Source organism: Hyperoodon ampullatus (assembly GCF_949752795.1).
Source record: "Hyperoodon ampullatus genome assembly, chromosome: 4".
NCBI classification, from domain to species: Eukaryota; Metazoa; Chordata; class Mammalia; order Artiodactyla; family Ziphiidae; genus Hyperoodon; species Hyperoodon ampullatus.
In genome coordinates this window covers 148,210,465-148,234,668 of record NC_136917.1, presented here as the reverse complement: position 1 = coordinate 148,234,668, position 24,204 = coordinate 148,210,465, and the positions used below count along the sequence as shown (strand labels likewise).

The 24,204-nt window shown below is 41.5% G+C and overlaps 1 protein-coding gene across 1 annotated transcript in view; it reads right to left on the bottom strand.

Annotated features, from left to right (window-relative positions):
- The window catches only part of ADAMTS12 (ADAM metallopeptidase with thrombospondin type 1 motif 12), a gene marked incomplete at both ends in the record, with an annotated part of 398,160 nt that overhangs the window by 69,245 nt on the left and 304,711 nt on the right, over positions 1–24,204 (bottom strand). Inside the window, 2 exons of the mRNA XM_079701994.1 lie at positions 3,832–4,998; positions 14,463–14,676. Of these exons, the coding sequence (XP_079558120.1) occupies positions 3,832–4,998; positions 14,463–14,676 (1,381 nt within the window). The remainder of the gene's footprint in view (positions 1–3,831; positions 4,999–14,462; positions 14,677–24,204) is intronic.

The following is a 24,204-nucleotide window of genomic DNA, read 5'->3' as shown; positions in this document are numbered from 1 at the left end:
AAGAGCATGGGAAAGGAAACTAATTTCTGGGTCATCCTAAAGCTACTTTTTAATGAAACTTTTGTATGAACTTTTGGACTGAGAAGAGCTGTCCATCTTTATTAACAGTCCTAATGTGGGGACTGTCCCATCTGAGAACTGCGATAGCCTCCAAAAGGGTCTCTCCTTTGGGCTGCACTTTGGTATCCCCTTCCATCTCAATACTATAAATGTTCTCCCCAAAGTCACCAGTGACCTTCTAATTGTAAGATCCATTAGGCCCACTGTCAGTCTTCATGTTCCTAGACGTCTGTGGCACCACATTTCTTGATTTAAGCCTTAAATATTAGACTGTTCCTTACCAGTCTTTCACATGGTATCTCTTTGTCAGCCAGCTCCTGAAAATGTTGGTGTTTTCCAGAGTCCCAACCCTGGACCACTCCTCTTTGCAGCCTACAGGCTGTGCTTGGGTGACCTCCTTCACTTCCAAGGTTCTAACTTCTACCTATTGATCATGGCTACCAAATTTTATCTCCAGTTTTCACCTCTCTCAAGAACCTCAGACCCATACACACAAACATCTGCTGGTTATCCTTTGGATATCCCACAGGTCCTATCAACTAAATTTGATCTGTAACTGAACTCATCAACCTTCCTTTCTTTGTCTCTTTTGAAACTTACTCTTCCTATACATTGTACTATATCTCAGTTTATAGGAGCATCACCTAACGGACACCCACGATTCCAACAGAATAGTCATGACAGACTCCTCCTCTCTTCTCTACTCTTCATACCCCACCATTCAATTCCCCACAAAGTCCTGCTGATCTCAAGTTCTCAGTGACTCCTGAATTCATCTTCCCTTCTTCATCCCAAGCATTCTTGTCCTAGTTCTCATTCCTCATCTGGACTACTGTAGTATCCTCCCAAAAGGTCAAATCCCTCATCCTCACTGCTTCCAGAATGAGCTACCTAAAACACACAGTGGGCCATGTCATTCAGTGGCAGAGACTGCTAGATACTCACTACAACCTTTTTTCCTCATTTTCCTGGGTATACAATTAGATTACATTTTCCATCCACCTTGCTGTTTGGTTTGGTCATATGACTGAGTTCTAGACAATGGAATGTGTGCAGAATTGATAAGTGCCCCTTCTAGGCTTGGCCCATAAAACCTCTCATGGGAGTGCCTCTGTGCTCTTTTCCCTTTCTGACTGTGACTAGGATGGTGACCCCAGGGCAAATTTGAAGACGGGAGGATGGCAGAGCCATTGTCAGACTGGATTCCCAGCATCATTTTCTACTACCACCACTGCAGACATGGAATCACCTTGTATTATTATGCTGAGTGAGAAATCAATTTCTGGCAAACCATAACTTGTTTGGCTCTATTGGTTAACAACAGCCTAGCTGTTGTTGTGTGTGTGCGTGATTTCTAATTACATACATATACTGTACACATGTCATTCATACTTTATTCTGATACTGATCCCATATATATGCCTTTTATGATCTACACTTTCACACTCTGTTTGACCTAGCTTGTATTCTTCTCAAGGCCCACAGTGTCTTTAATGGTAGGTACTTTCAGACTTCATCTCCATTGGCTAATTAACAAAATCCTACAAATTAACTAGTAGCCTCAGTTTCCATAACTTGTTCTCTTTGTCTTTGAGTATGGACACACTGTCCAGACTGCTTTCTTGGATGCAGAACAATAAGCCTATTTATCTGTCCTTAAGGGATGCCCCATGCTTTTGGAAAGAAAGATACCCTTGGGTGGTACTACTTAAAAGGATATCATTCATAAAACCTAAATAGAACATTTTTATTTCAAAATATCTAGGCTGAACCCACTGCAGTGACATTATGTGCACCATTTGCCCCTATGAACTCAAAAGTAACCATGGAGCCCTCAATGTTATTTTAAGTTCCTTCTTGTGAACTATGTGATTTTCTCATCTGTCTACCCAGGGTCACCACATAACTGGCATTGTTTTTATGTCATATGACCAAAGAAGAAACAAAAATAGCAGAAGGTAGAGAGAGTGGTGATGTTTTCTGATTTGCAAAGCAATGGATCATAGGCTATGAAGTCTGTCTGCTTGGGTTCAAATCCCTGCCATGTCACTCATGAGTGTGTGTGATTCTGGCTTCACCTTTCAGCTCCAGTTTCCTTATCTCTACAATGGGGGGCAATATTACAAATCTCCTTGGCCTGTGGTGAGGATTCACACATTCACATGAATGCATGTGAATTAGCATAAAATCATGCTATAAAGCATGGCACACACTTTATAGATGTTCATTGTCAACATCCTCCTCATCATTAAGAGCCCATTAGGACATTCCTAATGGAAAGAAACCTGACTAAAATGTCAGGGATCATGAGACCCACTCCTCTCCTTTTTTACAACAAATAGGATTACTCTTAAGCATGAAAATCTTTTCTCCTCCTGAACCCGGATTCTTTACTTCCAAATGGGGATAATAAGATGCCCCTCCATTGACAGAAAATGAAATGAGTGTGATTTAACTTTAGAACTTAAAGTAAATCAATGTGAAACATAGTTCAAATGCAAACAAAAAATTTTGGAAGTTTGAATATACCTTTTTTATTGCCACTATAGTCAATTTCAGGACCAATGATGCTGATTAATTCAAACAAAAGAATTTTATATAGCTAAATTGTCGATTGGTACTAAAATTCACTAGAGAGACAGCAGATAAGAGCAGAAAGATTTAGAAGATTCATCATCCAACTGACATGTCCAAAGACAAGTTACTTAACTGTTAAAAATCTTAGTTTTTCTCTACATAAATTGGTATAAACAAGACCCTACCTACTCCCCAGGACTGTCAAAAAGAGAAAATAGTAGACTACATATGGAAGTGGTTTGGAAATTAACATGCTTCATAAATGAAATATATTATTATTTTATATTAGCTGTTAACACTTCTTTTTAGCTAGAGAGATGAGTCATGCGTTGTCATCAAAAATGCTGAATGACATCAACATGTGATTATTTTGCCACAAAGTCCTCTTTTGCATTGTCAAGTTATTTTTAACAAGTTCAAATACTATGCATTTGAAATTCAAGTGGGTGAGAAATGATTTTGATGCTTCAAAGGATGTAATTAGCTCTAGAAATGAAGAAACAAATATCTAGCCAAATTCCTCAAACCTGAAAACAGGGACCAACACTTTGTCCTCATGTTTATTTTCTTCTTCCTCTATCTTCTAATCCTTTTAATAAGCTAAAACGATTTTTTTTAATGCAGGCAAACACTGAGTCCAAAAAGAAAAGAAATGCTTGATACACTGAGCTATAGAATACTTTTAAAGAAATTTGTCTTAGATTTCCATTCGAATTGTGATTGCTTGACAGGTTTAACCCAGAGTCTCAACACTGGCTTTCTGAATGAAATATGAACTCAGGTCCTTCCAGTGGTCCCTCTTCACAGCATCATTACAGTTTGTAGCTGGAAGGGACACTGGAGAGGAGCGGTGATCTACACTAGTTCCACTGTTCTGTAGATCAAAAGCAGGCTCAGAGAGACAGACTGAATTCTCCACTGTCACACATCTGGCTGACTCAGGTCTCCTGATTTAGTTCCAGGTTCTTTTCACTATATATCACTACATTTGTTCTCCTTCCCTGGATTTTTTTTTCTTTCATTTTTGGAGTTAAGGAGGTGAAGAGGGAGGTGAGGGCATGGACCTGATTGCTTCACTTTTTTGTACATTAGACTATGTTTTACACAAGTCCATTTTGAAATTTACACAGGAATACAACACCCTTAGCTAATTTCCATATAGAATCAGGCCTGGGTAAGAAATAGAACTCCTACCTCGCTCCAGTTTCCAACAGTCCAGTGCACAGGGCTGCGGCCTGTTGAGAGCTGCTTGTAATCTGAGGCATTCAGCAAAAACCCTTCAGCAATCAGACTTGTTGCGTCTTCCTCAGTCAGGACTGGTCCGGAACTCTGTGTTAGATTCATGTTGCTTGGAAGTTCTCGGGGGTGATGGTTTACTGGCTTTTCTGAGTATGCTGGCTGGTGGTCTCCTCCCAGAGGCAGTGGAGTGTTAGCTGGCTTTTCAGTGACCATCCCCTCAGCTCTGGGTGCACCATTTTTGACAGTGGTGGGCCTTTGGCTGGGCACCAGTCCTTCCGACACTGTGCTGAAGGGTGGCCACAGGGATGCCCCTCTAAGATAAGGTGTTGGCGGAGGTCCAAGTGGCATTTCTGTACTTCTTTCCACTGGAGCATCACTTCCAGGTACTCTGATCTGGGTCCATGTCACAGAGTTGTTCTCATCTTTGTTCTCAGGTTGTTCACGGTCTTCCCCTGAGCCACTATGAATCTCCATTTCTGGCTCTTTGGTCAAGGGATTATAAAATGGAGTCACCTGCCATGTCACAGGATTGCTGGAAGTTGACAAATCAGAACCACTCATTGTTGTGACTACAAGGTCTCCCTCTGAGATAGGACCAGTGTCTGGATTGGAAACATTCTCTTCATTTGGCTGGGTACTCAAAGACCAGGAAGTGAGGATGGGCTGGGAAGTACTTCCAGTGGAAATGACATAATGGGAGTCCAGTTCAGTTTGTGTTGAGCTATTCTGCCACTGTTTCCCATCCAGGTCTCCTTCTTTGGAGGCTGTGGTAGGACCAGGGCTGTTGATCGTCAGAGCACTTGTGCTCATAGGCCCAGGCACTGTGGGTGTAGTCAGCATCCTAGGACTGGGTGTAGTCAGCATCCTAGGACTGGGTGTAGTCAGCACCCTAGGACTAGGTGTAGTTGGAGGGATGGGCTTGAAGGGGTCAGTTGTTGGTAGCTTTTTCCCATTGGAAATTGTGCCTTTGTTGGGTTTTAGAATTCTCCGGCTAGATGGGCATTGCTGGAGGCCACATAGAGCTCGGCTATTGGGTTTCTTTGTCACATCGCAGGGCTCATTGTGGTTCTTGGCACATGTGACACTGCGAATCCGCACTCCACCACCACAGGAAACAGAACACTGGAAAAGAGAGACGGCTGTTAGTCTAGTTTGGTGGAAAGATGTGTTGGTTCTCATGCTAAGGTTTATGGCAAATCAGGACAGGCCCAGTAGAAACTGAACTGTGCAGCTAAAATCGTTCTCTATCTTTGTATAAAGTTTCTGTTCAATTTTAGTTTCCCATGTAAATATGTATCTCTGGGAGACCACCTAAGGCTCAGGACTAACCATTTACCCTTTACAAACTGAAAATGCAAACCATGAAATAGTAAAACTGAAGTCTCCCTGGGCTATGCCTGTTGGATAGTAGATCCACAAAGAGTGAAATGATTTAAACAGATCACTTAATTTTTAAAAAGAGATAGTAATATTATCTTCCCTAGGGTTTGATGCTATTAAATTAATGTAAACTGTTTACGTATTTTTTGGAATCTATTAGTTTAATGATATGAGCTTTTCCCTTTATATCCATATAGCCACATAGTCTCACTCAGGCATCCTAAGCTCCGTTTTCTTGCCTGTGTCAGGTGGACTCAGATTAAAAACTAGACAAAAACCATACTCACACATGTATACAGATCCAGGACCTTTTATGAAATTTAAAGATGGGTAGTTAACCAAAGGTGGGGAGATACCATTTCCAAAGAGTTAGGGGAATCCTGTAGCATGGCGCTGATACACACATGGACGCCGTGGCAGGTCCCTCTCCCTAGTGGTCCCTCCAGGCTCTGTAGGGCACAGGCAGCTAGACTGCCTTCAGGGGAAACCTAATAGGACAGTCATTTCTCAGGATTCATGGTAAAGACTATGTCATCAGTCTTAGCAGCTGCAAACCACACATAGTTGCTACATAACACTAAATTTCTTGATATTTTGAAAAAAATCCGTATTTTTACCAAACTGCTCCATTTTTAGCCTTCCTTTCCAATGACATTTTAAGTTAACCACCAAATATTGGTTCTTGAACATGGACTGTCCAGGAGTCTGTGCTGACTGTTTTGCATTCGTCTATCTCATATCTCTGACCCTAAAGTAGGTTTCTTGAAGATGGGGACTACATAATGTTTCCTAGATTTCAAAGGGCTTCACAGCCATTATTCTGTGTGATACTCTGTGAATATGAGCCCTGTGAGATTTATAGGGCTGTGAGATTTACAAGGTTGGAATTATTATTCCATCTCTTCCAAGAGAGGAAGCTGACACCCAAGAACCTGCTTGAAAGGCTGTAAGTCAGTGGCAGAGTAAGAATTAGATTAATTCCATACCCCTCCCTACAGACCAAAAAAAAACCTAGCACAGGGCTTCCCTGGTGGCGCAGTGGTTGAGAGTCCGCCTGCCGATGCAGGGGACATGGGTTCGTGCCCTGGTCCAGGAAGATCTCACATTCCACAGAGTGGCTGGGCCCGTGAGCCATGGCTGCTGAGCCTGTGCATCCTGAGCCTGTGCTCCGCAACGGGAGAGGCCACAACAGTAAGAGGCCCGCGTACCACAAAAAAAAGCCAAACAAACAAACAAAAAAAAAAAAAACCACCTGGCACAGCACAGTAGAAAGCAGTTTGTCTACTGAATTTACTTATTGACTTAACCAAACTTTTGATTTCTGAAAACTTACCCAAAGGCAGAAACTGTTTCTTATCCGTAACTGAATTCCAGGATAGTTCTTGGGATACAATGATCACTTACTACATATTTATTACATGACTGTTCTACTTGGAAAATAATCAGGAATGGGAAAATTCTTCTCCCTATGAACTTATGCATTTTTCAGCTTGAATTTCTGGCCTTCTCAAGTCCTGTTTTCAATTTCCTCTCTATTGGAAAATAACTCCCCGCTTTATTTTGCTCCAATCCAGCATAATCACTCATTGATGTATGATAGCTTTGTTGAAATCAGCATCTTTGAAAAGCAGGAGAGACACGTGAGCACAGAAGACTGTGCAGCTCAGGGAATGTTCAACTGCAGGTTTGGGGTCAACCAATAAAGCTGTGAGTTTAAGATGTCAACAAACACTCAAATGCCCAGATCTAAGACTGAACTTCCAAGTTCTGATATAATATTAATTAATCTTTGGTGGGAACAGTGCTTCATGGACCAAGACATGCACACTTATTTCCAACCATGTGGAGACTACCAGCTAAAGCTCTCAGAGCCCAGCAGTGAGGAAATGGTTTCTTCCAGCACTTTCCACAACTCACTTCACTTTGGAGCCTGGGACAGGCAGGCTGGGGGTATTTATTTTCCTGGTTTACTACAATATTTCTGCTCTTCTTGTGTATGGAGACACTTTATGCTCCATCCATTTTAGTCATCCTGAGTCACTTCTCCACTTATTACATTCTGATCCCATCTCCTAGGGTTTTCAAATCTCCACTTTGTAAAAATGTATCAGTCTAACCAAATAATCCTCCATGTATGTCTGAACATACTTCCACGATGGCAACCTCAGGTAGGCTCTGATCCAGAGGTGATTCATAAATGAGGACCCTGCTAACACTAATGCCAACTATTCTCAAGCTGCAGGTATACTCTGCTTTGAGTTTTCTTTCCAAGAAATGTCGGAGTAGACAAAGCTCATAGTAGGAAACTCTTTGATTTTTCTTTTCTTTCTTTTCATTCCCTTTTTGTTTGTTTGTTTTGATTTGCAATGCCCCTAACACCCACAGACTTTACTGTACAACTTTACAAACATTTCTAAAAATACAAAAATATATGGGTGTGTGCCCTCCACCCCAGGTTGAACTATGAAGTAAAAGAGCTATAAAACCTGTAAGAAATAGCTTAAAGACCTCAAGATGCCATTATTAACTCCATGCATGATGCAGGGACTAAGCCTCAGAGCTTCCTCATCTAGAAATTGAAAGTAATACTCACGTTTCAAGGCTGCTGTGAATATTATATAAGAAAACAACCTTAACATAGTACATAATATATAGAAGAAATTGGGAATTGGAAGCTATTATTATCACTGTTATAATATTGATGCTGATAATAACAATAGTAATAATAATAACAAACGGCATGGGGGTCCCCAATTTCTACTATCCTTGTGAAGCACAGAGTGACACATGGACCTGTCTTAGGGCATGCTGTGAAGTGAGCAGGTGTCTGAGTAAAGCAGTTGTAGGCACAAGTCTAGAAGACACCTGTAAAGGCCCATATATCCCATGGGTTTATTGCTGGATTTTCTTTTAGATTCAGGTTTCCTGGGACTAATAGATGGATACGTTTTTTATTTTTAATTTACAAATTACAAGTATTAAATAATCTTATTCACTGTGAACTTGTTCAGCCTCAAAGAATAAAGCAGGAGTAAATAATCACTATCTAGGTGGTTGCTTAATTAAAATACATTAGCTTTTGATCTTTCAAAACAGAAGATTATTTTAGAACAGAAATGCCAAAGTGGCAGCCTAAGGGCTACATGTGGCCCACTGGCATGTATTCTTTGGTCTGCTCAACCTCAAAACAGACAAGCAAGCAAACAAAATACAAACACCAAATTAGCAGCCAACATTTAAAAATGAGCAGATATCATTTTCAAATTCCAGGTTTTTAGCTTCTCTTGAAAAAGCAGATGATCTGTAACTATTGCCCCATTCCCAAATGGCAATTCAAAACTTCATGAATGGATACCTGGGTCTGGGAGAGTTTATATGTTTTCCACCTACCATTCATCCCCGTCTGCTTTCCTTACTCAGGAGACACGAAATCTTTCAAATAATCGATGGATACCATTCCTTCACATTGGCGCATATTGTGCCCAGTGGGAGAGTCAGTGTTAACTATCTACCAAGTATATTGGGCCTAAAAACTCAGTTGCCTTTTCTCATAGTCACAGCAGAACAAGTAGTGTTGTTGTGCCTTCAGCCCATGCTTCTTCCAGTACATCTTCCAACTGTGTTTATCTCCTTAGAAGCTGTCAAACCCTTCAGATGAGATAAATGCAGGACACAAAGCCACACTTAGAACTCATCTCAACTGGTAGTTTCAGGATTCTCAAAACCAATTTCCACTATGATTATCTTACCACCTTACCTTATAATTCTGACCCCGGTACCAGGCAAAGCGCTTGTCAATCTGTTAATGTCCTCCCTGGGAGTTATCTTGCCCTTATTTGTCATCAATCTTAGATTAAGGTCTCTGGGGGGAGCCCGCTGAGAAAGAGGTCTGCTGCTAAATTAGTCAACTCCACCCATCCGAGGTGCACTGTGCAGTGGGGGGGACCCCCAGTTGGCTCAGAGCTATAGTGCTAAGAGAGAGTTTATTCAAAACCACAGTTGAGGTTTCTCAGAGAGATTGGGCTAAAGGGATGAACAGGGAAACAGCTAATGCTTTGGGCATAAAAACATTTAATGCACAGTCTCAGGAATTTATAAATGAATGATTGGACCTCATACTAAAACCATTTTGAAAGTAAGCTATAACCCTTAGGTTCCTGTTATTGGCTGAATTGTGTCCCTTCCAAACAAGATATACCGGAGTTCTAACTCCTGCTCACCCTCTTCACTTGTACGTCAGAATGTGGTCTTATTTGGAGATGGGGTCTTTACAGAGGTAATCAAGTTAAAATGAGGTCACTAGGTTGGGCCTTAATCCAAACTGACCATAGTCCTCATGGAAAGGGTAAATTTGGATACAGAGACACACATATAGAGACAATGCCACGTGAAGATTAAAGCAGAGATGAAGATGATGCATCTACAAGCCAAGAAACACCAAAGATTCTGAGCAAAGCACTCGGGGTTAGGAGAAAAGCATGGAAACGATTCTCTCTCACAGCCCTCAGAAGGAGCAAACTCTGCTCACACCTTGATCTTGGACTTCTGGTTGCTGTGAATGAAAAATGTTGCCTGCCATATCAGTAAACAAAGGATATTGCAGCCGTGAAGCCACTACAGCTGCCGATGGTGAGCCCTGAGGGGACTCAGGATGGGGAAGAATAGGATCCTGGCCTGAGAGAGCTAAGGTGCACATCAAAGGCATGATTTCAGTGAGCCCAGACTCTTGCATCTTCCCATACATAGAAAAGTGCTAAATTCCTTAACTTGAGATATCCGGTTTTCTTTAATTAACGGTAATCTTTAGATGTTCCAACTACCCGGTCTTTGTCACAAAAACCCCTCTATATGTCAATCCCAGTCTCCCAATTTATCCCTCCCCCTTCCCCCCTTGGTAACCATAAGTTTGTTTTCTACATCTGTGACTCTATTTCTGTTTTGTACAACATTGTAAATCAACTATACTCCAATAAAAATTAAAAGAAACAAACAAACCCTATATATCCTGGCTCGTCCCTTACCTCTTTGGAGCAGTCCCTCAGAGCTATCTGAGAGGCCGTGTCCCAGGCTTAATGCCTCAGTTTTGTCCACCATATAAAACATAACTCTCGACTTTTAGGTTGTGCATTATTTTCAGTCAACATTACAAAAATGGTGAGACAATACATTTCTATTGCTTAAGATACCCAGTTTGTAGTACTTTGTTATGGCAGCCCTAGCAAACGAGTATTCTAGATAATTAAAAACAAATCAGACATGATGCAGAGAATCAGCATGGGTCCAGATTGGTTTTCTGTGAGTAGCTGTTTCAAACAAGGGTGCTCACATGTGTTTTCCAGGCAGGAAACCTGGCAAAGCATGGGCTGCTGACATCTGGGAAGGACTGAGATGTTGGCACTTGCAGAGGTCCCAAGCCAAAAGAGCAGGCAGTTGAGGCTAAAGCATCAGGTGTCCAGCCTCACAAGAGTGTCCTGGACCTTGAATGAAACTAGGGAATACTGAGGGTAACGACTCAGCAATGTCTCCTCACCTTCCATGCTGTCTCCCTTCAGTTTGCAGGAACTCCTATGGCCTTCACATGAATTTTGTTTGCCTGTTTGTTTTGCTTTTCATTTAGCTATAGATAAGCCATTGGCACTTGCTGCAGTGCCTTCTGTTTGAAGAGCCAGGAGAGCTTGTTTGTGAAACATTTAATCTATCTGGTCACTTGTTCAAGCCAACACCCGAGTGAACAGCTTTGCACTTAATACATTCTTAGTAGCTGGGCAAATTAATTGCTTTGTTCATTTGTTTGATTGTGTGCTTTGGTCAGGCACAAAAAGGGTGGATTAAAGATCTTTGCAGACCCTGGGCAGGTCTGCTTTTGGAGGTTCCACCCTACAGCCCATCAAATATATTAAAAAGCATCTCTAGTTTCAAGTGAAATATAATCTTCTTCTGTAAAAACAATTTGAAAGGCTTTTTATTCTTTTGCATTTGAAAATAAGTATTTGGTGAGGCCAACTCATTTAATTTATGAGTGGCTCTCATTTCTCAGCAATCATCATGCATAATCAGGAATTCCAGCAAAATGAGAAAAGCCGATCTACAAATTGTTTCCAAACATAATACATTTTTTATGAATACTGAGAGCTGTCAAATTGTTACATTTTGCAGACTTCTGAGATGCTTTATGCCATAGTGTTCAGCCTGCCTTCAAACCCTAGCTTCATCACTTGGAGGTTGTGCAACCTTGGACAAATTTCTAAATATCTCTAATGCCTCAGTTCCTTCACCAGTAAAATGGGGCTAATCAGACCATTGTGAGATATTGTGCTAATACCTATAAAGGTGCTTAATATACATACTAAATGTTTGATAATTCTTTGCTTTTAATATGTAATTTAATATTGATTTCTGATTTTGCAGTGTCCTTTGCTTTACTGGAACAATACATTTGTTTCCCCCCACCCCCCTCAGGTCTCAAACATTTTTGTAGGCCCATGAAAAACTTGCAGGCTCTAATCCCTGTGCTTACAGTGCTCCCCATCTAAAATATCCCTGAGCTCAGGGAGGGAGTTAGATGAAAATGCAGGGGCCACCGATCAATTCTGTCAGGGGACTTGGGTGCCACTGACTGGACAAGACTTGCAAAATTAGAGTAGCGTGGAAAACAGACCCTTGTCTTCTTGCCTGATAATAAAGTTTCTATTTAGTGAACGCTTACCATTTGCTAGGCACTATGTGAAGGGCTCACATGGATTATCATCAAACCTTCCAATAACCTGTCTTTCTAAATGAGTAAAGGCTGGGAGAGGTTTAACACTAGCTCAGTTAGGGCTTGCCAGAGCTGGAAAACCTTGACAGGGAAGGGCAGATCATGGATTTCCCTCTTCTGCTTTCCACCTTGGTCAGCCCAGGGAGGACAACTCTACAGGATTCTAGGAGCCTCACAGTTCTTAGGTCTTTTGACCCAGTTACATGATAGCTTTAGAGTGACCAGAGTGACCCAAATAGCCCAGTACAGACCAAGTGATCAGGTATTGCTGGAACACTACTTTTCATCAATGTTGATCTCAAGACAAAATCCAGACCATAAATACTATGTGTAGCAAGAATCACTATAACATCTCTTAAAAAAGTATCCCAGCATAGAATGTCAAAGACATTCAGCATATTTCAGCAAAGCTCATTAGAGGGATAATGTGTACAGACATTAGCAAGACAGCAAAGGGAAGAAAGGAAGAGCCATTCAATGAATATTTTGATGCTGATTTAACTAAAAGCACCTCTCTTGACCACACCTCTTGAATGAAGGCAGCGGTTCGGTCTCTCTGTGGATGCTGGAAACTGTATTCCATGTCTGCTGTCACTATACTATGCAGTGGCCTCTATTTGGAACAACAGACTTAGTACTTGTCACATCGTGCCAACTTTTCAGGCCCTTGTTCTCCAGTTACGCACATCATTTTGCTCCCCAGAAACACAAACACAATGAAAAGAATTCCTCAGCCAAATGTGTAATTGCAGTCCTTTGAAAATACATGAAGATTCCAGCAATTAGTAAATTCTACATGACAAAAATTATTAACTGCTTTGGATGCAGCCAACGCACTTTTGGTAAACAGATTTAATGGACCAGTCACAATACCCCATTCAGCCTTATTTTGACAACACTGTAATTTAAGGCAATCGAGGTTGGCAGTGGACTAATAGGTCAGGCCAGCCACAGGCTGTGACTGTACCTTCCAGGAACAGCAGGGGGGATATTCTGGCCTATTACTGATGTGTACACATGCATCAGTAACACGCCTGTATTAGGCTGTAGGTATGTTTTCTTTACATGTATACCTTTGTCTTTTCTTTCTTGGGGTCTTACCTCTCCCATTTGATAAGTTCTTACAATAAAGGGACCATATCATTTTTATTTTCACCCAGGTGCTCCAGAGAATATTCTGAACAGAATTAGAAACTAAATAAACCTAAACTGTGACTCTGAGCTAATGAAATAGTTTTGGAAATAAGGTTATCAAACTGGCTGTATTCAAATGAGTGTTTTCTGCTTTCAAATAGTTATCTTCAGAAATGGAACCTTTGCTTATAAAAAATTTTGAATTCTTCTTTAGATAATACTTTATAAGCTATGAAAAGCAATTGCATTTATTTATAATCAAGTATCACTTTAAACACAAAGGTTTTATCCAAATGGATCTGATTACTCCTTTGTCCATCAGACTTAATTCTAATCAACTTTCTGTGGCATTCTCCTGAATCAAATATTCTCCATTTCTCTGAAGGTGAGTCTAAGAGGAATTCCTAAGACTCTGGTTAATGGTAAGCATTATTGTGGAAACCATGTGGCTTCCCAAGGAAGCTCATAAGAAGTCAGCATCTATCAATAAATTCTGGCCTGTTGGTTTTACAAAATCATTTATTTTCTAGTCATTCCTTAGGTAACTGACTGAAATATGCATAGGGAAGGAGAGCAAGGCCCCTGGAGACTCCAGCACCCTTGGAGAAAGCAGAGGTCTACTTCTACTACAGACTCTGGGAGCACAAGGCCTGATAGTTCCGGGTCCCACGGTGACCCAAAGAAAATTAAAGCCTGGGAGTCTTTCATGACCTCCTAGCCCATGAATTTCTAATTATATGCAGAGAATTAGATCAGATTAATCTTGGGGAAATGCAACACTATTTGAATTTATGTGGCTAATACTATTACATGTCTTAAACCTTGATCAGGATTGAATAGATGGATGATGTGAGGGGCTTCTCCAAGTGGCAAGTAAACTTACTGTCTATCATGCCAAGTAGAGTGACCCACATTTGGTTTTCTAGTATGAAGCATAACTACCAGTAAATGTTTGACAAACCAACTCTTGGAGTAGGTGGGGGAGCCCTGATTTGCTACCAATGGTTTAATAACGGGCCAGCAAAAATCCTGAGGATTTTTCAATGATCTGTCGTGAGTCTGAGCGAGCAAGATCCAGCTCATCCCTGGCGGGTATTTGACCACTGGGCAGGTGAGAGGAAGATCCTGTGAGAACGGAAAACAAGCACGATAGGACACTGGGAGGTGGGAAATGCAGGAAGTAGGCCAGAGGTTATAAACACTGGCCATTGTGCACTTTTACCCCAGGTCACTTTGGATAAGTTAATGAAGAGGACTGGGTGGGGGGCTGAGGAAGCATGAGTAGCGCTGGCCTTCCTTTGACCCCTGAGCTCACCTCACTCCAGTTGCCCACTGTCCAGTCCGATGGACACAAGATGTCTCTGTTGCAGGAGGTGAGGGTCTTGGGCTTCAGCAGGTGCTGACAGTCTTGAGCTGGGAGAGCCTGCTGCTCATCAGAGCCCATGGTCTGGATGCACAGCACTGTTCGCTTCTTCTCTCCATGGGGCCCACATGTCGCCGAACATGCTTCCCACTCCCCTGCCCACCACCTGTAGACACACATGGACATGTCAGAGAAGATCACCCGGAGGAGACACACATTCACTTCAGCCACTGGCAAGAAACTGGGAGCAGACGCTCTGATTACAGAACTGGGAAGTCCCTGAAGATGCTCCAGCCCAGCAGAGGGAGCTCTGCAGACAGGGCCATGGCTAGCTTGTTCAATCACAGCTCCGGAAGCCAGCAAACTACTTGGCATAAGTAGATGCTAAGTAATGATATCTGTAAATGGAAAAAAGAAAAAAAAAATCCCTCTTTTTTCAGTCAAGAAAACTGAGGTCCAGTTTTCTGTTATGCAACCTCAGGAAAGTTTAGGCCTTACTCTCCACATCTGTTAAATGGATGTAACGACACTGACTTTAGATGAGTGATGTGGATGAAACAAAACAGCAGTTTATGTACAGTGCATAGTACAGAGCCTGACATAATACAAACTCAATCATTTGTAATTATTGTTCTTTGGACTTCTGCTTTTGACTAAAAGAATCCAATCAGAATCTAAGTCTCCTGGCTCCTAATTGAATGTTTTTCTATTTCAGTGAGAAGCAGGTACTTAAATACTTATTAATTTTCAATTATTTAGGAGATGATCAATCAGGGGCATGGCCTCCATTGACACCCCTCTCCCATCTCCTTCAGTCTACCTGTTAACATTCTCACTGGTCCCTTTAATAAGAAAGGAGTAGAAAAACAAGAAACTTATGAAATAATTTCATTTTTTGTCAGCTGTTCTTGATAAGTTGAATAGTTGAAACTGTTGGCTAAATTAACATTTTAGATTCTCCATGGAAAAATGAAGATGTGTGCTCTTCCTCTACCTGTTATCATGGAAGATTGGCTCAAGATTCTGGGATGTGGGCCCAGTAGTTTCACAGAAGTTGCTTTTGAAAGTGGCGAGGAGCCCTCTTCAGAGACCCCTCTTTTCTTCCTTCCCCATCATTGTGCAAATCTTCCTCAACACAAAATACAGAACAGGTGTCTTGACCCAGTGTGGTTTGGGTCCACCGTTGCTATAGACGTATGGTCTGCTTATTCATCCCTCTATGCAGGAATAAAATGGAATATTTGTTTTTCATGGGAAAACAGTACAGCATGTGAATTCCTTCATTCCTAATTTTAAGGAAACCTTCTGATCTTGAGACAGTATTGAATTTTTAAGAAGATTAAACTTTGTACTATTACGTATATTTACAAAATATTGGATTTATTTAGGTAGAACTTCTTTGATTCTTATATTTTTAATCTCTGGTTAAAAATACTAGAAGAAAGCTCTCCCTCAAGTCTGTTATACTCTTCAGTTAATAAGATTACTTATTTATTCTTTGGTGTTTAACATCTGGCCATCTGGTGTGGATAAAGAGCTAATATTGGAACCATATGATATGACACCAAATAAATGCCCACTCTATTATTCTAATTACTCTGTCCTACCTCTGACATTTCTAAGGGAGGCCAGACACACTATTGAATAGATCAAATGCCATTCTGGAAGGGCCTTAATGTGAGCTGACTAAAAGTCTAATTTATCTAGTTACTTGCTACAAGGCTTTCTGCTATGTCACTGCAAGGTGATAACAGACTTCCTTGTTTCTATTTCTGAAATTTCCTCCACAGTCTCCTGGGGACATCTTGCATATGTTTGTCCCTAGTTTAAAGTGAGACCCATCCTCTTTATTTCCCTGCAAACGTTTTCCAGGCCCAGGACTCAGGAGCTATTGCCAAATTGTTCTCTGTTGTCCATCTCATTTTTTTCAGTGTCTGCCATAATCATACCTCTTCTAGGAGATTTATAACAGAAGACTGTTTACATGCTCTGAGTGATTGGTGAGAAGGACAATATAACATGCAAAGAACTCAGCAGGACAAAAGGCCAAGCACACCCATTTATTCACCCCCAATAAGACAACCTTTCTAGTTTCATCAGCATAGAATCAACAACAACTTAATGACTTTTTCCATTTTTGCCATTGATTTTTCTCTTGACAAAAGTCCATGACACCTGTCAAACCTAACGTACAGTTGGATAATTGATCACGCGTTGTCTTGGATTGTTCGTTAGTCCCTATAATTTGTCAATCTTATCATTCCAGTTACTTTGTAAAAGTCCTAAGGACTGGGGCTCTATCAGTGATTCTCACTGTACCATCACCTGGAGAGCTTTAAAAAAGTTATCAGTGTTCAGGCCCCATTGCTATATTGGATGGCCAGAATCTCTTGGGCATAGGGCCAAGGTATCAGTGTTTTTTAAGAGTTCTTCGATGACTTTCATATGAAGTCAGGATTAGAAACCACTGGTGTTATGATACCAAATAAATGGATTTGATTGTTTATCTTAAAATTTTCCTACCCCAAAAAATGGACACTGCAGTTTTAGTATGAATTATGTGTAATACAGAAGTGTGTGTGTGTGTGTGTGTGTGTGTGTGTGTGTGCGTGTGTGTGTGTGTCGAGACCCTCAAAGAACCTGTGGCTGCCCTGGAAAAGTTTACTATAGTTTGGAAGTCAAGTACAGAGATCTGTATCTTCTACCCACACCCATATCAGTGCTCACTCAGGAAGCTCTGACTACCAATAAACCAATAAGTTACAAAAATTAACTCTTTCTAACCCTCATTACTCAGAAAACTGACAGTCCTAATCTGAATTTGTTAAACTCTTGCTCAGAATAGTAATTTCCTTTAAAATATCAATTTTTATAATTACTATCTTTGTACTAATCTTTTCCCTAATAGCATTTACATACATCCCAAAATCCAATTCAATTGGCACTCTACATTCCAACATAACAATCTTTATTACAATATAGGCACTATTGCTTCCTTGATCTTTATACACAGTGTATCCACATTCTCACTCTATCCTGTTCATTCCACCTCATTTTCTCTAGCTTTCTTGTTGTCTCCCATGCACACCATGCTCATTGCTCTCCCACCTCTCATGGACTTTTCCCAGTCTCAGTGACCCCATTCCTTTCATTTAGATTGGTGGTTCTCAACCAATGGAGATTCCCACAGCCACCTCCCCAGGGGACATTTGGGAATGTCTGAAGACATTTTTGGTTGTCACAAATGAGGGTAGAGGTGTGCTCTTGGCATCTAGTAGGCAGAGAACAGGGATGCTGCAAAATATCCTACAATGTACAGGACACCCCCCACGACAAAGAATTATCCAGCCCAGAGTGGCTCTAGTGCTGAGGCTGAGAAACCTGGATTTAAATCATGAGCAATTCTTTTGGCATTGAAACCTACATGCAGCTGCCACAGTGGAAAGAGTTTATGGAGTTGGAGTTTATGGAGCATTTGGATATGCTGGGCACCATCACAGCTGTAGGCTAGCAGAGCTTTACTTTGTTGTAAATCAAAGTTCAGAGAGAGGTCCATATAAAGAAGAGACTCAAATGATGTCTTTCTGGAGTCAGATACACTTTCAATTCCAAAGAATTTCTTTCTTGACAGGATATTCCATCCTGGAGTGTGCTGCACAAGACTTTCATTCTGAAAGCCATTGACCATATAACACACATTTCTTTATATACATATATATATTTTTTTAATTTTAATTTTTTGGCTATGTTGGGTCTTTGCTGCTGTGCGTGGGCTTTCTCTAGTTGCAGGGAGCGGGGGCTACTCTTCGCTGAGGCGTGTGGGCTTCCCATTGCCATGGCTTCTCTTGTTGCAGAGCCTGGGCTCTAGGCATGCAGGCTTCAGTAGTTGCAGCATGTGGGCTTGGTAGTTGCGGCACACGGACCCCACTAGTTGCGGCGCGTGGGCTCTGGGGCGTGCAGGTTTTAGTAGTTGTGGCGCATGAGCTCAGTAGTTGTGGCTCATGGGCTTAGTTGCTCCATGGCATGTGGGATCTTCCTGGACCAAGGATTGAACCCGTGTCCCCCACATTGGCAGGTGGATTCTTAACCACTGCACCACCAGGGAAGTTCCCAACACATATTTCTTATGTTTAGATTACCAGAAGCTTTTATTAAATCTTTAAAATCTGTCTTAAGTACCCAATTGGGAAAGAACACAGAATGCCCAAATTGGATGTAGAGACAAATTATTACTGAAGGACAATAAACCAGAAATAAAAGATTAAATCTTGCATATGAAATCATTTTAGGAGGGGGAAATGACAGCTCTGAATGATGGGTATGAACTTTTCAGATAGCATGAAAATTACGTGATAGAGGAAGATATTGCAACTTGAAATTCATATCCAAGGAAACTACTGGACTAAGCTTTCAAAAACAAATAATATTAACACAGCTATCGACATTTATTATTTATTTTTTAAAAAAGCAAATTAACTTAATTTCCTTTTTTTAATCCCCTTGTGAGTTTGCAGTCATGATTTAGCTTTGAAGTTAGAACTTTCTGCTTGTTTATAACATTTTCATTGTGTTTTAATGTGTGAGAAATATTGTAAATTTTGGGAACCTGATTTTACCAAAAGCTGTTCATCCTGAGATCCTGGGCAGCAACATGGTGTACTAACACCAGCATAGAATTCTCAGTAGACCAATCAACGTTCAAATCTAGACTCTACCACTTATTGTTAAGTGACTTGGGAAAATTTTTGTGAAGACTTTAGTGTCCTCATCTGTACAATGAGATAAAAGTATCTACCAATCAGGATTGCTAACATGAATAAATTGTTTGGTAATATGGAAAGGGCTTGAAACAAAATGGGTTCTCAATCCAGAAATCACGCTCCTTGGTATTTACCCAAAGGAGCTGAAAACTTTTTGTTCACACAAAAACCTGCATATGGATGTTTACAGTAGCTTTACTCATAACTGCCAAAGCTTGGAAGCAACCAAGATGTCCTTCAGAAAGTGAATGGATATTCCATCCAGACAATGGAATATTATTCACACTAAAAAGCAATGAGCTATCAAGCCATCAAAAGACACGGTGAGGGCTTCCCTGGTGGCACGGTGGTTGAGAGTCTGCCTGCCGATGTGGGGGATGCGGGTTCGTGCCCCGGTCCGGGAGGATCCCACATGCCACGGAGTGGCTAGACCCATGAACCATGGCCGCTGAGCCTGCGCATCCAGAGCCTGTGCTCCACAACGGGAGAGGCCACAGAGGTGAGAGGCCCGTGTACCGCAAAAAAAAAAAAAAAAAAAAAAAAAGACACGGCAAAACCTTAAATGCATATTACTCAGTGAAAGAAGACAATTTGAAAGGTTATATACTGTATGATTCCCACTATAGGGCATTCTGGAAAAGGAAAAACTATAGAGACAGTAAAAAGATCAGTGGTTGTCAAAGGAGGGAAGTAGAGATGAATAGCCAAAGCACAGAGGATTTTTAGGTAGTGAAAATACCCTGTATGATAACATAATGATGGGTACATGTCATTATATATTTGTCAAAACCCATAGAATGTACAACACCAAGAGTGAGAACCCTATGGTAAACTATAGACTTTGGGTAATTATGATACGTCAATGTAGATTCATCAATAAAAAAGTAAATAAATAAAGCAAAAGAAAAAAGTAAAAATAGTGGGTTCTTAAAAATTGTTAGTTACCTCTCTACCACCTGGGAATACTAACCACCTTTTACTCCCTGACTTTATGATGAATCTTTTGGGAAGCTGAAATGCAATCATAAGTAAGAAGGACTTCTGTAAATTAACTATTATGTTGGAATATTTCATGGCATTCTATTTAGCTTATCATATGCTACTTCAGAATGCATTTTCAGAAATTGTACCTGTTATGTGCTGTATTTACTTAACATTTTCAGGAGTCAAATATCTCTAACCAAGTTAGAGAGCCTTATCTACTTCAACAGAAATGAACTGTGTAAGAGAAGCACCATAGGTGAATTTGCCAGTTGTTATTTTGATAAAGATTTAGTCCAGATGCATTAAATAAACAAGTACAGATTCAGGGAAAAGAACACATATACAATACTAGGACAAATACATATTAAAAATGAAATTTCAATAAAATTAGCTAGCTGGGGTGAAGTACAGGTACCATAAATTTTAAACATAAATGTATGTATGTATGCATGTAATTTTGTGTGTGTGTGGTGTGTGTATCACCTTCAGTATAAAAAAAAAAAAACAAGGGCATACATTTTACTTTCCAGTTTAAAAAGCCACCACTGGGGGACTTCCCTGGTGGTCCAGTGGTTGAGAATCCGCCTGCCAATGCAGGGGACATGGGTTCAATCCCTGGTCCAGGAAGATCCCACATGCTGCGGAGCAACTAAGCCCGTGTGCCACAACTACTAAGCCTGTGCTCTGAAGCCCGCGAGCCACAACTACTGAACCCACATGCCAGGACTACTGAAAACCGCGTGCCTAGAGCCCGTGTTCCCCAACAAGGGAAGCCACTGCAATGAGAAGCCCGTGCACCGCAACAAAGGGTAGCCCACGCACAGCAATGAAGACCCAACACAGCCAAAAATAAAAATATAATAATAATAAAAATAAATTAATTATAAAATTAAAAAAGACACCACTATTGGGATCATTAATATCCCTCTCTGAAGGCTGTGCCTTTAGCCTGAGGTCTGAACTGGGTAAATTCAGGCTTGATCTGCTAATTTGTTGATCTTGAAGTATCACAAGCTGGAGCCCACGCATTAATCATGTACAGAAACTCAAGAAACTTGGAACTTGGGAAATAGATACCAGACAGAGAGAAATCAAAACAAAAATTGCTACCAAATATTAAGGATTTAAAAAGACTTGTCAAATTGCATATGCTTTGCTCTTCTTCCGCAAGTATAATCTTCAAATTGTTTAGAGGGAATTGGAGGAAATTATGTTTCCAACACAACAGCAGAAACTGGAAATAGGATGGATTGTTTTCCTCCCTTGAAGTACAGTGGTGTAGAATGGCAGAAGCAGCAGCTGCAGAAATGATCACCAGCTCACCAAGAAAACCTGGGCACCGGATGTCACATTTGTGCTGATTGGGACAGCACAGTGACTGCCTGGTAACCTGGTTCCAGGTATTTGTAGCCATCAGCACTTCCATTCTAACTGCCAGGGCTTCATTACTGATTTTGTCGGAGGGGGTTGTGTAATTGGTCCATTCCAAAATTTTGCTCTGAATCAACAAACTGCATCCATGCACTCAGCTTAGGAAGCCTTCCAGGAAAACAAAAACCCAAAGTATTGTTTACCTTGTTCTAACAATGCCGCTCTTAGAACTGAGAGATAAAGAGATGTGAGGTAACCACAAAGCCCCAGGGAGGACAGGGACCATAGACAGCGATGAGGAGGGAAGGCGTTAGGAAGGCATCCAGATGCCTGCCTGCTGGTCCCAGCCCTGACAGCAACAGCTCCATCTTGCTGGTGTGCGTGTATCTCACATAGCCCTCCTGGCTGTTAGCTTCCTTAGGAAGTGACATATTTGTGTTACTTCAGAAAATCCTTTGCCATATGCTCTGAGGAAACCCTAATCACGTGGTTTTCCAAGTTTTGGTGCTTCTATGACTTGGTGGAAGGATTGCCTCTGCTCTCCCCCTGCTTTTACATTATGCTTACATTAATTAGTATGCTGCCTGTGTTAGTTTCCTAGGGCTGCTGTAACAAATCACCACAAACCTGGTGGCTGAAAACAACAGAAATCTAGTTTCTTATAGTTCCGGAGGCCAGACATCCAAGTCAGTATTACTGGGATGAAGTCAAGGTTTTGGCAGGGCTGTACTCCCTTCGAAGGCTCTAGGGAAGATCCATTCCTTGTCTCTTTTCAATTTCTGTTGGCCGCCAGCACTCCCTGGCTTGTGGCCCATCACTCAAATCTTTAGGCCAGTGTCTTCAAATCTTTCTGCTCCAAATTCATATTGTTTCTCATGTGTGTGTGTGTGTGTGTGTGTGTGTGTGTGTGTGTGTGTGTGTGTGTGAGAGAGAGAGAGAGAGAGAGAGAGAGAGAAAGTTCCCTCTGACTCTCCTATAAGGACACTGTGATGGAATTTAGGGCCCAAGTGGGTAATCCAGCATAATCTCATTTCAAGACCCTTTAACTTAATCACACCTGCAAAGACCCTTTTTCTAAATAAGGTAACACTTGCAGGTTCTAGGGACCAGGATGTGGATATCTTGGGGGCTAGTTTTTAGCCACCATATGACTACACTCAGAGCCAACTTCAAGTCCCCAGAGCTCAGCCTGTATCACTTAAGAATTCCTCTATCAAGGCTCCTCCTCTGTGTCTACCAGGCTTCAGTCTCAGCTCATCTCCTGTCTGCCAGCCTCTGGACTCTTGCCCCAGTATCTGTCTCCTTCTAGTGCTGGTTGTATCTTTTTTTTTTTTTTTTTAAATAAATTTATTTATTTATATATTTTTGGCTGCATTGGGTCTTCATTGTTGTGCGTGGGCTTTCTCCAGTTGCAGCGAATGGGGGCTACTCTTCGTTGAAGTGCATGGGCTTCTCATTGTGGTGGCTTCTCTTGTTGTAGAGCATGGGCTCTAGGCCCGTGGGCTTCAGTAGTTGTGGCACACGGGCTTAGTTGCTCTGTGGCATGGGGGATCTTCCTGGACCAGGGCTTGAACCTGTGTACCCTGCATTGGCAGGCAGCTTCTTAACCACTGCGCCACCAGGGAAGTCCCTAGCACTGGTTGTATCTTATTATAGAGTCGCCTTCAACTAGAAAGTTCTGTAGTTAGAGTGCAGAGGTATGTAAAGATAACCACCCTATGGCAACTGAATTCCAAAAATAGTGAAGCCAAGATTTTAGCTACAGGTGAATAAGAAAATGTCAGATACCGATTGATGTCTCCTCTAAAATAGAGAGCTGCTACAATCTTCAATCCACAATCTTCTTTGACCGTGTTGCTTTTATGGACACGACTAATATCCCCAGCTATACCTTGGCCCCAGCAGGTAAGTGCCCGCATCAAAATCTTCTGGTGCCCACCACACCTAGCAGAGTGCTTGCTTTTCCTCAGACACAGATTGAGTAAGGGGTGAGGTGCATGCCTCTTTGAGGAGTCTGCTGTATGTCGACCTGCTGCAGGCTTAGAGCTAGTTAGCCTTGAGTATTAGGAGATCTGCCTGGAACCAGGTACCCAGACACATATCTCTTATTATTATTTTTTTTGTGTGTGGTACGCGGGCCTCTCACTGTTATGGCCTCTCCCGTTGCGGAGCACAGGCTCTGGACGCGCAGGCTCAGCGGCCATGGCTCGCGGGCCCAGCCGCTTCGTGGCATGTGGGATCTTCCCGGACAGGGGCATGAACCCGTGTCCCCTGCATTGGCAGGCGGACTCTCAACCACTGCGCCACCAGGGAAGCCCCATATCTCTTATTATATCACAATATCACAGTGCTCAGTAAAGGGTAACTGTTATATGGTTATTATCACTGTCGTATCTCTCATGGAAAATAATGAATGCTTAACAAATAGTTGCAGGTAATATTAAGGCCCAGGCAGACTAAGTAAAATAATAAAAATGAGAACCTGAACCCCAGGGATAAAATTAGTTTCAAGAAATAAACAGCTGTGGTTTTAAAAAGGTAGCCACTCACCAGGGAGGGTGGCTTTGAAAAGTGAGGTG